The sequence below is a fragment of the Mytilus galloprovincialis genome, chromosome 6 (genome assembly GCF_965363235.1).
Source record: "Mytilus galloprovincialis chromosome 6, xbMytGall1.hap1.1, whole genome shotgun sequence".
Classification (NCBI taxonomy): Eukaryota; Metazoa; Mollusca; class Bivalvia; order Mytilida; family Mytilidae; genus Mytilus; species Mytilus galloprovincialis.
Genome location: NC_134843.1, coordinates 3,284,969 through 3,299,229, shown reverse-complemented (window position 1 = coordinate 3,299,229; position 14,261 = coordinate 3,284,969). Strand labels below are relative to the sequence as shown.

Here is a 14,261-nt window from a genome sequence, read left to right as displayed (position 1 = left end):
TGGCCACAGTCATCATTAGGGTGTCTAGTTTAAAAAAAATGCGTGGCGTGATCCGACCAACCAACCAAGATGGTCGCCATGACTAAAAATAAAACATAGGGGTAAAATGTAGATGTTGGCTTATAACTCTGAAACCAAAGCATTTAGAGCAAATCTGACTTGGGGGTAAAATTGTCTATTAGGTCAAGATCTATCTGGCCTGAATTTTTTTATACAAATCAGACAACCCGTTGTTGGGTTGCTGCCATCAAATTAGTAATTTTAAGGAAATTTTGCAGTTTTTGGTTATTATCTTGAATATTATTATAGATAGAGATAAACTGTAAACAGCCATAATGTTCAACAAAGTAAGGTCTACAAATAAGTCAACATGACCAAATTGTCACTTAACCCCTTAAGGAGTTATTGACCTTTATTGTCAATTTTTAACCATTTTTCAAAAATTTTAGTATTCTTTTAAAAAAATCTTCTTCTCTGAATCTAATTGACCAAATTTAACCAAACTTGTCCCCAATCATCATTTGGGTATTTAGTTAAAAAAAATGTCTGGCGTGACCCGGCCATCCAACCAAGATGGCCGCCATGGCTAAAAATAGAACAGGGGTAAAATGTAGATTTTGGCTTATAAATTTGAAACCAAAACATTTAGAACAAATCTGACATGGGATGAAATTGTCTATTAGGTCAAGATCTATCTGTCCTGAAATTTTCAGACAAATCAGACAACCCGTTGTTGGGTTGCTGCCACCAAATTAGTTATTTTTAGGAAAGTTTTGCAGTATTTGGTTATTATCTTGAATATTGTTATAGATAGAGATAAACTGTAAACAGCAATAACGTTCAGCCATATAAGTCAACATGACCAAAATTGTCTGTTGACCCCTTAAGGAGTTATTACCCTTGATAGTCAATTTTTAACCATTTTAAAAAAAATTTAGTATTCTTTTAAAAAGATTTTCTCCTCTGAAACTACTGGGTCAAATCATTATTGGGATATCTAGTTCAGAAAAAGTGTCTGATGACTCGACCTACCAACCAGGATAGCCACCATGACTTATAATAGTACATAGGGGTGAAATGGCTTAAATCTCTGAAACCAAAGCATTTAGAGCAAATCAGACAACCCCTTGTTGGATTGCTGCCCCCAAATTAGTAATTTTAAATACAATTTTGCAGTTTTTGGTTATTATCTTGAATATTATTATAGATAGAGATAAACTGTAAGCAGCAATAATGTTCAGCAAAATAAGATCTACAAGTAAGTCAACATGACCAAAATTGTCAGTTGACCCCTTAAGGATGTACTTAGGTAAGGTTTTGGAATTTCGGTCAAATGTTCGGACTCCTTGGTCTTTTTCCATACAACACAATGTTAAATATTTTGCCCCATAACACCCAATTATTTTTTCATATAAGACTTTATAGCTCATTAAAGGTCATTTACCAAAATTTTAGAAGATTCTTGATTTTCTTTCTTTTGTTTTGAGACCCAAATGATACCAATGCAAATATAAGGTAAAAGTCCGAGTCAGCATTTTCCCGCCATATTTTTAACCTCAAATATCTCAAAAAGTAGGTCCATGACCTATCATTTTTTTTTAGCTTATCTTTATCCTTAATTGATGCTCTACCAGCTTATAGTATCAAATTTATTTTCTTAATTTATTAATTTTTACCTAACCTCACCTAAGTACATCCTTAAGGAGTTATTGCCCTTTATAGTCAATTTTTGACAATTTTCATAAATGTTTGTAAAGTTTTAGAAAATATTTTCCACTGTAATGACTTGGCCAAGTTCATTATAGATAGAGATAATTGTAGCAACAAAAATGTTCAGTAAAGTTAGATCTACAAACACATCACCATCTCCAAAATCTCAATTTTCTCATGAATTTATCTGTGTTCATTGTTTGATATGAACATAGACCAAGGTGAGCGACACAGGCTCTTGAGATCCTCTAGATATTTTATTATCGCTATTTTGTGCATTCTTCCTTTGATCATTTTGTGTGATAATTTTTCATATCATGCTACTCGCTTGAGATGGAAAATTATCGCTAGAAAAAAAGGAGGCACTTGACGTTGCTTATGAAATTGACATGAAATTGACAACGTCGTCGTAGGTTAAATAGCGATAAACAGATAATCATTGGGCATCTAAACGATAATCTATAAGTATATGACAAATATTTAAATATAAGGAAAACATATATAAAACCGAAAAACCTTTTTATTTAGGAAAAAATATCTTGTTTTAAATTAATACAAGTATTGTCTGTTCATAACATTAAAGGATAGAATAATCTAGGTAAACAACTTTATTTAATATTCTTTATTAGTGATATAATGCTCATATTTCATTATTTATATTATTTTTTGTCATTCTCCGCCGATGATACAAACTGTTTGTAATTATAATACATGTATGTAATTATTCACTGATACTATTATATATGGTATATGTAAATACTATAAGCTTTTGAATAACAGACTATCATGATTAGGCAGTTTTTGCTAATAAAAAAAACTCGAAATAAAATAATATACAGAGCTATCGTCATTTAAAAAAACATATCTGTTTTTTGGGGGTTCTGATACATTGAAATGTTGATCGTGTTCACTCTTTCAAACAGAATGGTGCACGTTCACAAGCAAGATCACGTGACAATCTCAATCTTCAACTCAGTGATGGACACTTGAAGCCAGCAGACATTGATCGGAGACGAAGTACAGAGAGTTTACCATTTGGCAAAAAAAGTTATCACGTACGTATTGTATAAAATACAGAATTCCCTGTATGGAAATCATTTTACGTAATTTGAATTATAAAAGTATTTTAATTTATTAACAATGCCAACATGTTTAAATTTTGAAATCCCTAAATTGCCCAAGTTGTGAAACAATACAAGTAATAAGGATATGTTTTTATTTCCTTGCTGAACTAGAAGATTTTGCGAACGAGGTACATTATATATTCCATAGATACATATAACTACTCTAATCTAAATTATTTTTAATATAAATTCCATTTTTTTTTTTATATATATTATATCATTAACATGGGCTAAAAACACTCCCTCCATAACGCTAAAAATCCCTGAAACAACATCATTATTGTGTGTAAATCACACTACATAACACTGACTTACCAAGTATGAATATGTACGCCTCCTCGTGGGGGTTTTAGTGATCTGTTTTATAGATATTATTTGATTAACAAATATTTCACGATTATTTGATTATTTAGTTATCTAGGACTGTATTTTTTTTATTATTTGATCACCTTGTTAAAAATAATAATAAATGATTACGTGATTATATCGGTAAAAATGTGTAGTTATGGGTTTAATTGGAAACCCAAATAAGGGGCCTTATAAGTCTGTTACAAAATTTAATCCTGGTATTTATGATGAGTTTATTCTATGTTGCTTTGGAATGTTTTCCAGAGAGGAAGAACTGGTTCTTCATTCAATGTATTGGATACTCAAACTATATAAGTGTGCAACACTATATTACTGGGTCTTTTAAATGATCCAAGAAACCTCTTTCTAAATTATTAACAACTATCATCAATCAATGCCGGGCTTCAAAGTTCTTGTGAAACTACTTATCATAGAAATGACATGAATCAGATTTTAATATTGATAAGTTCCACAGATTTTTAAGAGTACATACAATCTAAGATTCTTTCAAAACTGAAATACAAATTGAAAGAGTTGGCCCTGTTTTGTTTCATAAAAAAGAATGACCAACGAAGATACAAGTATCTTTTCTTATGGAGGAACAAATCGTATTTGTTTAAAAGCATTCTGATTTAAACAAAAAAATCTCTTAACCTGACATTATGCGTGATTTTTTTTATTGACAATATTTTTGTTTTTCAACAAACAATCGGCATTCCATTGGGACCAATTGTATTCTACTTCTTTATGACTTATTCCTTCGTTCATTTGAGGCTGATTTCTAAGGAATAAAGAAAAGAAATAAGTAGTATCATTTATATTCCCTTTTCAGCTATATATTAGTTGACGATGTTCTGTCACTAAATTATTCAAATTTGGTGACTATGATGAACGCATCTATCCCATCGATATTGTTTGAGACAAATGATACAACAGATACAGTACAGTCCGCCTTATATTTTGACATACATCTAGAAAATGACAACGAGGTTCGGTTAAAAACAAAACTTTACGACCAAAAAGATAATTCGGCTTCCAAATTGTGAAGTTTCCATTTCTGCGTATCCTAGTTGATATGATATCCAAGGCTCCATTTACTTTTATAATATACTCGATTGAGGTTGCTGCTCACAAGGAAGCCATTAAAGCAAGATTTCAAAGTTGAGAAGTTTAAATCATGCCTATGTAATTTTTACGTCCGCCAGATGACGATGGATATGTCCAACTTGTTGCAATTACAATACTGTCCCTTCTCCCCGAATGTGACCTACTGAATGAGAATTATCACCGGCATAATATGTGTATGAGCAACACGAAAATGCCACTTTTGGATAAGTATCTGCTTACCCTTCCGTAGCACATAAGATCCCCCCCCCCCCCCAATATTATGTGGGGTTTGTTCCTGTTGCTCAATCTTTGTTTTCTATCTTTAATTGTGTTTTGTGTACTGTTTTGTTTGTTTGTTTGTTTTCTTTTTTAGCCATGGCGTTATCAGCTTTTTTCAACTGTTGAGTTTCAAGTACCCCTTTGATATCTGCTGCCTCTCTTTATTATTTTGTAATCAAAAACACAATAAATATTTTATAAAAGAGAGGAAGATGCCCATGGTTAGTCAGTTAAACGAACTGAATATGCCATGGGAAAAAAACGGAAAATGACAAAAAGACAAACAAAAGTCTATATTAACAGCATTGAAAACTGAAGACTAAGTAACAAGAGTTCTACATAAAAAAAACGCGGATGTTTGTGTGTGCTCGGGAAGGTTAAGCGGCTTCTTTTGCTCCACATGCGATACTAGTCTTGCTGTTTATGTCAGTACACACTCATAGTTAAAGACTTATTCAGTAGGTCACATTCGATGGAATGGAAAGAGGATTGGATTGTGTTTACGACAATTTGAACATATTCGTCGTCATCTGTGAAACAGGTATTCCATTACGATCATTCAACTCATGATATCGACTGTAAATTTTTCGAAAGGATCACTTCAACATTACCATTTTGAAACCTTGGTTTGTAGCTTCGTTGTAAGCAAAACCCCTCTATCGAGGAAAACACAGGCTCTGAAGATAATATTTTTTACACCAAAAATGTCGGAAAGAACTTTGTAAAATTCTGAAATAATATAATAGTTCACAGCTATGCAATCTACGGTTGTTTAAAGATATGTAGATTCAAAGAGTCATAAACTAACATTTTCAACAAAGGTTGTGAGTTTATCAAAATGTAAATTTGTAGTTTGTTGTTTATTTGCAGAAAGTTATGCAAACGATAGTACAGAGATATATCTTTGATATGCAGAGAGAGGCAGAAGTAACGGAAGGTAAAGGTGGTATTATTTTAGTTTCAGATTTATTCTCAATTGATAACGAATATACTAGAGAGAATATTCATCATCATCAGCCATAGTTTCAATGGAATTTAATCTTGATTTAAAATACAAATCCTGTCTCCACCCTCTGCTTTCAAGTATCTGACAACGCTCCGTTTTACTTTTTGTTTTAAAGTCCTTTCGGGATCACTTGTCATGGAGTTTTGTCGTAATGATACGGAGCTTCAACAATTTGTAAGCAAATGTTTCATTGGCAGAGTGTTGTCACAACGGTCACACCCTTGTAAATTTTCGTAAAATCTTAGTTCTTCGTAATATCTCTATCGTCTATCTTTTTTTCAAATTCTAGCTAGGGCTAGTTGAGAGCGAATTAGGCGTCTAGTTCTGGTTGTAAAACCAATACTAGTATTTCTGTGGTATAAAAGTTTCTTTTAAACATCCATCACATGTATAAAACAACATAAATTTGGTATAATTTTGACCATCGGTTTATGGAAATATTATTCATTTACGTATGTACTTGCATATAAGTATACACAGAATAAGTTTCAAATCAATGATAAATAAAGGCAACAGTAGAATACCTCTGTTCAAAAGTCATACATCGATTGAGAAAAAAACAAATCCGGGATACAAACATAAACTAAGGGAAACACATCAACTATAAGAGGAAAACAACGAAACAACAGAAACACTGAAGTGCAACAAAAACAAACACCAACATACATAGAAACGGACTATATAAAAACAGCTGCAGTATTTTTGACTTGCAAATTTTCAAAACAAATGGGGGTTTGAACGGATACAAAAAAAAAACACTTAGTAATTGATGTGTATTGACTATCTTATTCAGGATCGTGCTTTAATTCTAGTATTTATTTTATTTTGTAAAACAGATGACTTTGAAGAAATTAAACAAGATATTTCCAGTTTCCGATACGAGATGTTAAACACCTTAACAGTTCGAGAAAAACAGCATGATGAAGTTATGTTAAAACTAAGCCAGATATTAGGGGTCCCAATAAGTCCGTTGGAGAAACTAAAAAGCAGATCTGGATCGCCTATTAAACAAATGTCCATTGATGAAGAGTTTGTCTCTGGGCCGTATGATAACAATGTTGACAAATCATACGAGAACAGTCAAATCGTATGTGAAGCAGATATTAATGTAGAGACTTCTAATGTAGAAATAGAAGGGTCAGGTTGTGATAGGAATGAGGAAGAAAATGACAAAGAAGGAGAAACAAAAGAATTAGGAATAGAAAACAGTGCAAATGGATATACAAAAGTGTCTAAAGAAACTTGACGTTTATAAATTGTTTCATTACAGACTTGAATCAACTTTTGTATCGTTTGTCTGTTGTTTTTGGTCAATTCAGTGCAGACATGATTTTGTTTTTACCATTTTCTTTATACAAGTGTGCTATTAAAATGTACCGTATTGCCTTCAGTACAATAACACGAAGTACGTAAAGAGAACAGTTATATATTTTTTGTATATATTTTTTTACCTCACTTAGTCTGATATTTACCGAAAAGTTAGAAACAAATCTAAAACAGTGTCCATGAAATTGAATTTGTTTTCGTTGGAGCACTTTTCTGGATTAGTTAAGAATGCTTAATGCCACTTGATTAAAAATTCAAAACTGTTTTAAAACCAAGCCAATTGCGAAGTTATAGAGATTAAAACCAAAAATTCCTAAAAGTTGTGCCAAATCAGGCTTACTTTCCGAAGCAAGGTCATCAGCTCTCCGAACTTTTCCGAAGACTTGCATTTAGATGCCAAGCTTTTGATGGTCGATCCTTGATCGGAAGTTATTGCTATCTATGTATCGGAAGATGAAAGAACTTCCAGTTAGAAATTGTTTTCAAAATATTTGTTTTAGCAAATGAGTACTATATCGGTCGACTGTACTGGCCTGCAAAAGTTTGCTTAAAGAAATAGTCAAAAGTCTGATGGCAACTTTGCATGAAGATGGAAAAACTTGCCTGTTTTTTTCAAAGATTTTTAAATTTAAATGATATTCAGATACAATATATAATCAGATGTATACGTATTTCAGAGAGATTAAAACAAACAAATGAAACGTAGACATGTTTTTTTTTCAAAATAACCATGAAAGTGCCACATTACAATGTGAATCTAACGAAGAAAACGCTCCTTTTCTGTGTAGTGCTAGTATGCTCGGATTAAAGAACATCTCTTAGTTTGGGTTTTGTATACATCTATTTAATTTTGACACGTGTGCAAAGGCTGTCAAAATATTTGTATAATGTGTATGTAAAACGTGCACTGTTTTGCTTTACCGTTTAACTGTTTCATTTTATTCATATGTAGTTTATGAATCGATACAATGTTTATGGTGTCTTTTTATAACCTTTTGGTATATGTACAGAATAATCGAGAGTGCCGTTGTTACATAATTATTTTTTCTGTTTTAAACAATTTCATTTCTTTTTATAAATGTTATTTATTGTCAATCAAGAAATATGTGATGAATGTATCCTTATAAAATGCTTTATTTGTGAGTTAAAAATATTTAGAACCTTTAATCTTTGTTTAGTCGTACTGAATATGTATGAAATGGTTGCCACTGGACATAAAGCATTCTTTAACATGACATATTTCAACTAAATAAACGTATATCGATAAACGAGAAAAACGCCTGTACGACAGCAACCCAACGACTCAACTTTCTTCAATTAAAAAGAAGTTGTTTCTATTTATTTTAATTTGTTCATACAACTCCCTGATTACCTGATAGCCAATGATATATAATAGTGTATATGATACATTTTCAGCATAAAACTGTGATTATTACTGTGATATATGCATATAAAAAAATGTGTTTACGCTTTTATTCTGACCTTATTTTGTTGTTTACAATTTATTTATGTTTAAATTTTGATGTAATTTGGTATAGAGCTGTGGATTATTTGTTATAATATAGTAAGCTATAATGGTCAACAAAAGAAATGATACAAGGCAATGCTTTCTTCATAATATATAGAAATTGAATACAGTATCAAGATAAGAAAAATGACCAATTAGTCAAATGTTTACAGTGTGCCGTTTTTTCGTCAAAGAAATCGATTAAAGGCAAAAAACTGATTTTTATACGACCGCAAAAATTGAAAAATTTTTCGTCGTATATTGGTATCACGTTGGCGTCGTCGATCGAAGACATTTGGTTTTCGCACTCTAACTTTAGTAAAAGTAAATAGAAATCTATGAAATTTAAACACAAGGTTTATGACCATAAAAGGAAGGTTGGGATTGATTTTGGTTGTTTTGGTCTCAGCAGTTTAGGAATAAGGGGTCAAAAAGGGCCCAAATAAGCATTTTCTTGGTTTTCGCACAATAACTTTAGTATAAGTAAATAGAAATCTATGAAATTTTAACAAAAGGTCTATGACCACAAAAGGAAGGTTGGAATTGATTTTGGGAGTTTTAGTCCCAACAGTTTAGGAATTAGGGCAAAAACAGGTCCCAAATAAGCATTTTTCTTAGTTTTTGCACTATAACTTTAGTATAAGTTAATAGAAATCTATGAAATTTTAAGACAAGATGACCACAAAGAAAAGGTTTGGATTGATTGTGGGAGTTTTGGTCCCGACGAATTAGGGGCCAAAAGGGGCCAAATTAAACTTAATTTGTTTGATTTCATCAAAAAATGAATTATTGGGCTTCGTTGATATGCCATATCTGACCGTGTCTTCAGATTCTTAATTTTTGGTCCTGTTTTCAAATTGGTCTACATTAAGGTCCAAAGGGTCCAAAATTAAACTTAGCTTGATTTTAACAAATTCTTGGGGTTCTTTGATATGATGAATCTAAACATGTACTTAGATTTTTGATTATGGGTCCAGTTTTCAAGTTGGTCCAAATCAAGGTCCAAAATTATTATATTAAGTATTGTGCAATAGCAAGAAATTTTCAATTGCACAGTATTGCCCAATAGCAAGAAATCTTCAATTGCACAGTATTGTGCAATAGCAAGAAATCTTCAATTGCACAGTTTTATGAAATATGCTTTAATAATTGTATTTATCTTCCTTTGTCCAGAAGAGTAGTTGAATTAACTTAAATCATTGTTTTATACAATATACAATGTATATTCACTTTTACTACCAACTAATAAATTAAAACAATCTTTACCATTCAGTGATTACAAGCACTTTTTTTACATTTTAATATTTGAAGATGTATCTAAATGAGTAGTTATTGTTGCAAACTCCATTAGAAATTTGAATTGAGATCAGTTTTGGAATAAGGGAAAGGAGGATGTGAAAAACATGGGGGGGGGCCATTTTTCTCATTTCAGATTTCATAAATAAAAAGAAAATTTCTTCAAACATTTTTTTGAGAGGATTAATATTCAACAGCATAGTGAATTGGTCAAAGGCAAAAAAAATGTTTTAAGTTCATTAGACCACATTCACTGTGTGTCAAAAACCTTTGCTGTGTCAACTATTCAATCACAATCCAAATTTAGAGCTGAATCCAGCTTGAATGTTGTATCCATTATACTTGCCCCAACCGTTCAGGGTTCAACCTCTGTGGTCGTATAAAGCTGCGCCCTGTGGAGCATCTGGTTATTTTTTCATTTACAATTTTATATCGATTAAAAAATATATGTTTGACTGAAAGCCTAGCGTTCATACATGGTTTCAGTAAAATGATTCATTCCTTCGTTAATATATGAATACGTTCGTTAATATATGAATACGACATTCGCATCATTGAAATTGGGTGCCGATTTTTTGGGGGGTATTTTTTTTGTTTTTTTTTTTTGTTTGTTTTTCTTTTTTTCTTTAAATCCTGTACACAAAATAAAATTTGAGATTTGTTCAATAGCACTGTATTTCTTATTTTCCGACTTAACTTTGTCACTTTTTCAGATCAAAATACTTTGCCAAATGATGTTTAACACGCGTCTGGCGTACTAAATTATAATCCTGGTACCTTTGATAACTATTAATGAATAATTTCAACAGTTTTCCTGTTTATGATATTAAATTATAAATTTCGATTTCAAACTTGTGTAGCGTTACTTTTGTTGACTAGTATACTTGATGAATGTGTGATAGATGAAAACATGTGCTTCTGTCCTCCGTCTTGTGTTTCTTAACAGCTACAGATGATAACTTCTTTGTATTATATTCTAGCTTTGATAAGATAAGCCTTACAATATTATAAATTTTTCTGTCGTGCGTATACTTTTTGCATGACAAATAAATGTTTTACTTTAAAATGTAAAGAACTGATAGCATTGTTCTTTTTACACGGTTTTAAGTTCGGAAATGTCAGCAAACATTATAACACAGATTTCTGTGAATTTACATTGTTAAAAGAGTTTTTACTATTCTCCTCTAGTTTCAGGTAAACAAAATGATTGAGATGGTTGGTTGAACAAAAATTAACCGGACAAAACCAACAGGCAGTTATATCGTTATATATAGTTTGTGGTCTTGAAATTGTTTTTGTTAAAATGTTCAATACGGCATGATTTTTTAAAATTTTTCTTCAAGTATACCTGACTATAACTTTTTTCGGAGATGAAAAAGAAAAACAGAAAAAAGAAAGTCAACAAAGCATTACAAACCCAATGATGAATTATGTCATCCGGAACGGTCAGCAGTTTTTGAATATAGACGCATCATGGTATGTCATGATTTTTGTAGTCTATGAAATTTGACAAAAAATAAGCAAGGAGTCAAAAGTACAGATGTACTTTGGAGATAAAGTTAAATTTTGAAGAAAAAAAATATCAGAATATATTTTTTGTCATCTTTTTATTATAACGTATTGCTTATGACATATGTGATTTTGTCTTAATACTTATAAATTTGTGGTTGCAAACTATTAATTATATGATATGAATCTTTTTTTTATTGTACAGATAATTTAAATGTGTTCATTTGATGTACCCCGCTCATAACACCTTAATTTGTAAAACATGTGCCTTTGTCCAACAAATTAGTGCATTGCGCATTATAGAGTCATAAATATGTCATTTGGAGTCAGTTTCATAACCAAAAGAAAACTTACGACTATTAACGATTGATTGTAAGTCTTGAACAATTCAACTAGTGTACTTACGATCAATCTTAGTCGTAAGTATTTATGTGAAAACATACTCTTGCATTTATTGCTTAATGAAACTAAGGCATTATGCCATTAATCGTCCAAATTACTATAGTATGAAGAGACTGTTCTAATTTTTATACGCCCGTCGTCTTTTAGACGGGACGTATTATGGTATACCGTTGTCCGTCCGTCCGTCGTCAACACTTCGGACAATAACTCAAAAACACTTTCACCAATTTCCATGAAACTTAAGTGAATTGTTTATATCTATTGACGTAAGCTCCCTTTCGTTTTTTTTTTAATTTCAGATTTTAAGTTTTGTATTTATGGGGCTTTATTCATAAAAAAGGGGGGATTTTCAACACTTCGGACAATAACTCAAAAACGCTTTCTCCAATTTCCATGAAACTTAAGTGAATTGTTTATATCTATTGACGTAGGCTCCCTTTTGGTTTTTTTTTTTTAATTTCAGATTTTAAGTTTTGGATTTATGGGGCTTTATTCATAAAAAAGGGGGGATTTTCAACACTTCGGACAATAACTCAAAAAGGCTTTCACCAATGTACATGAAACTTTGGTGAATTGTTTATATCTATTGATGTACGCTCCCTTTCAATTTTTATAAATTTCAGATTTTAAGTTTTGGATTTATGGGGCTTTATTCATAAAAAAAGGGGATTTTCAACACTTCGGACAATAACTCAAAAAGGCTTTCACCAATGTCCATGAAACTTTGGTGAATTGTTTATATCTATTGATGTAAGCTCCCTTTCAATTTTTATAAATTTCAGATTTTACATTTCCGTGTTATGAATTTTTATGCTTAAAAAAGGGGGGATTTTCCAATTTTGGGACAATAACTAACACTTTCACAAAATTTTATGCAACTTTGATAAATTGTTTATATCTATTGACATAAGCTCCCTTTCCATTTTTATAAATTTTAGATTTTACGTTTTCTTAAGTAATGAATTTTTATACTTAAAAAAGGGGGATTTTATGAAACTTTGGTGAATATATTAATGTAACATCCCTTTTGATTTGTATATATATTTCTAGTTGATCATATAAATTCATTTAAAGCATAAAAGACAAGTTAAAAGAGCAACGGGCGTATCATGCGCTAAAGCGCAGCCCTTTATTTAACATGACGCCGTTTTCAATAATCATGATGTCTTGAACGGCAATTTTAATTTCTTTGCAGCAAAGAATCAAAATAGCAGTTCAAGACGTCGGGCGTCAGAGAAAAAAAATATAAATCGCCTTTAGAAATGAAAAAAAAAAACTATATTAAAGGTTTCATATGATTATTTGGACTACTGATGAAAATGCTAAATTAAATATGTGTGAATCTGATACAGCGCCATATGATGCTCTGCAGGACAGAGAAGTGTTGTAAGTGTTGGGGTATAATGTTACTTGTTATGTTTGTATTAAAATTTTATAAAAAAAAAAAATGCTTTGTTTCATTATTGCCTGGAACACAAAAAATTCACAACATTTACATAAAACCCACCTAATATTACATTTGGCCTTTCTTTCTCTTTAGTTTTCGATCGTCCTTGATGTCTTAATTTCTAGGTTGTCTTGTGGTAGCGTGCTCGTCTCGGGTGTGTAAGGTGACCAGTTTGATCCCAATATGACTTTAATCAGCAATCTGGCTCCATGTATTCCACAATGGCTTCAAAATTGTATAAAATCGGAAAAGTGAATGTTACATACAAATAAAACTTCACATTAGAAAAAAAGAAATGAAACTAACCTTACAGGGGTTTTTGGTGGACATGACGTATTAAACATCTCTCGAAGAATTTGAAGATCTATTATCTGATATAATGAAGATTATTTACATATTTGTTTTCTTCCTTTCGCGAGTTTTTGTTGATCTGGTGCTTTATAAATTCACAGAGTAATATTTTCTTATAAAGAGACCTTTCGTTAAATTATAAAACCCGACTAGGTATTTTATTCGAATGTGAGCAATAGGTTATTTCAGTTGTCCTAATAAAAAGTCTATACTTTAGATGCTTGTGTTTGTAATGTGTTGCCTTGTCAACAAATTTCTAAAATCTGTTACGGATGTTAATTGCTAATCTGATGTCATGACAGACAACTGAAATAATTCATATTATGGACTTTATAAAGCTGCAAAAAACATTCATAGGCTGCATCAATCGATGACTTAAATCAAGATAATTAAAAGAATAAGATCTTCACATCATTGCTATGGAAATTCCCGTTGGTTTTTCCAGTCATTTACAGTTTGTGAGTATTTCAAATGTGGATTAATAGATATCAATCAATGAATTCATATGTAAGGTACAGATCTTATTTAGTGCACGGTATGTCATTCTAAACTAATGTGAAAAATGTAATCTCAAGTATTGATTGTATGCATCAAAAGAGTAACACCGAAAGCAAAAAAAAAAAAATGCGGCATATTAGAAATAGATCGTCTTATTTTGCATCGAAATTACAAAATTAGTGTTCTATAAAATATGTTTATGAGATAGCTGTTTTATTATCATGGTATTTCTATTCTTCTTGTCATTGTATGTAGTAACCGAGAAAGGTGTATTTGTGAAGTAAAAGTAAAGACTTAAAGTTGGGTTGCATATATACATAATAACAAGGAACATGAGCTCTTATGAGCTCT

General features: G+C 31.3%; 1 protein-coding gene across 4 annotated transcripts in view; it reads left to right on the top strand.

Moving 5' to 3' along the window:
- The window catches only part of LOC143078718 (short transient receptor potential channel 7-like), a 93,486-nt gene extending 80,408 nt beyond the window's left edge, over positions 1-13,078 (top strand). For 2 of the 4 annotated variants that reach the window (XM_076253643.1, XM_076253645.1), the window contains 3 exons: positions 2,634-2,765; positions 5,439-5,511; positions 6,411-13,078. In XM_076253643.1, the coding sequence (XP_076109758.1) occupies positions 2,634-2,765; positions 5,439-5,511; positions 6,411-6,820 (615 nt within the window). In that variant the 3' untranslated portion in view covers positions 6,821-13,078. The remainder of the gene's footprint in view (positions 1-2,633; positions 2,766-5,438; positions 5,512-6,410) is intronic. The other 2 variants (XM_076253644.1, XM_076253646.1) reach the window with 1 other exon arrangement.
- The last annotated feature ends 1,183 nt before the right edge of the window (positions 13,079-14,261 follow it).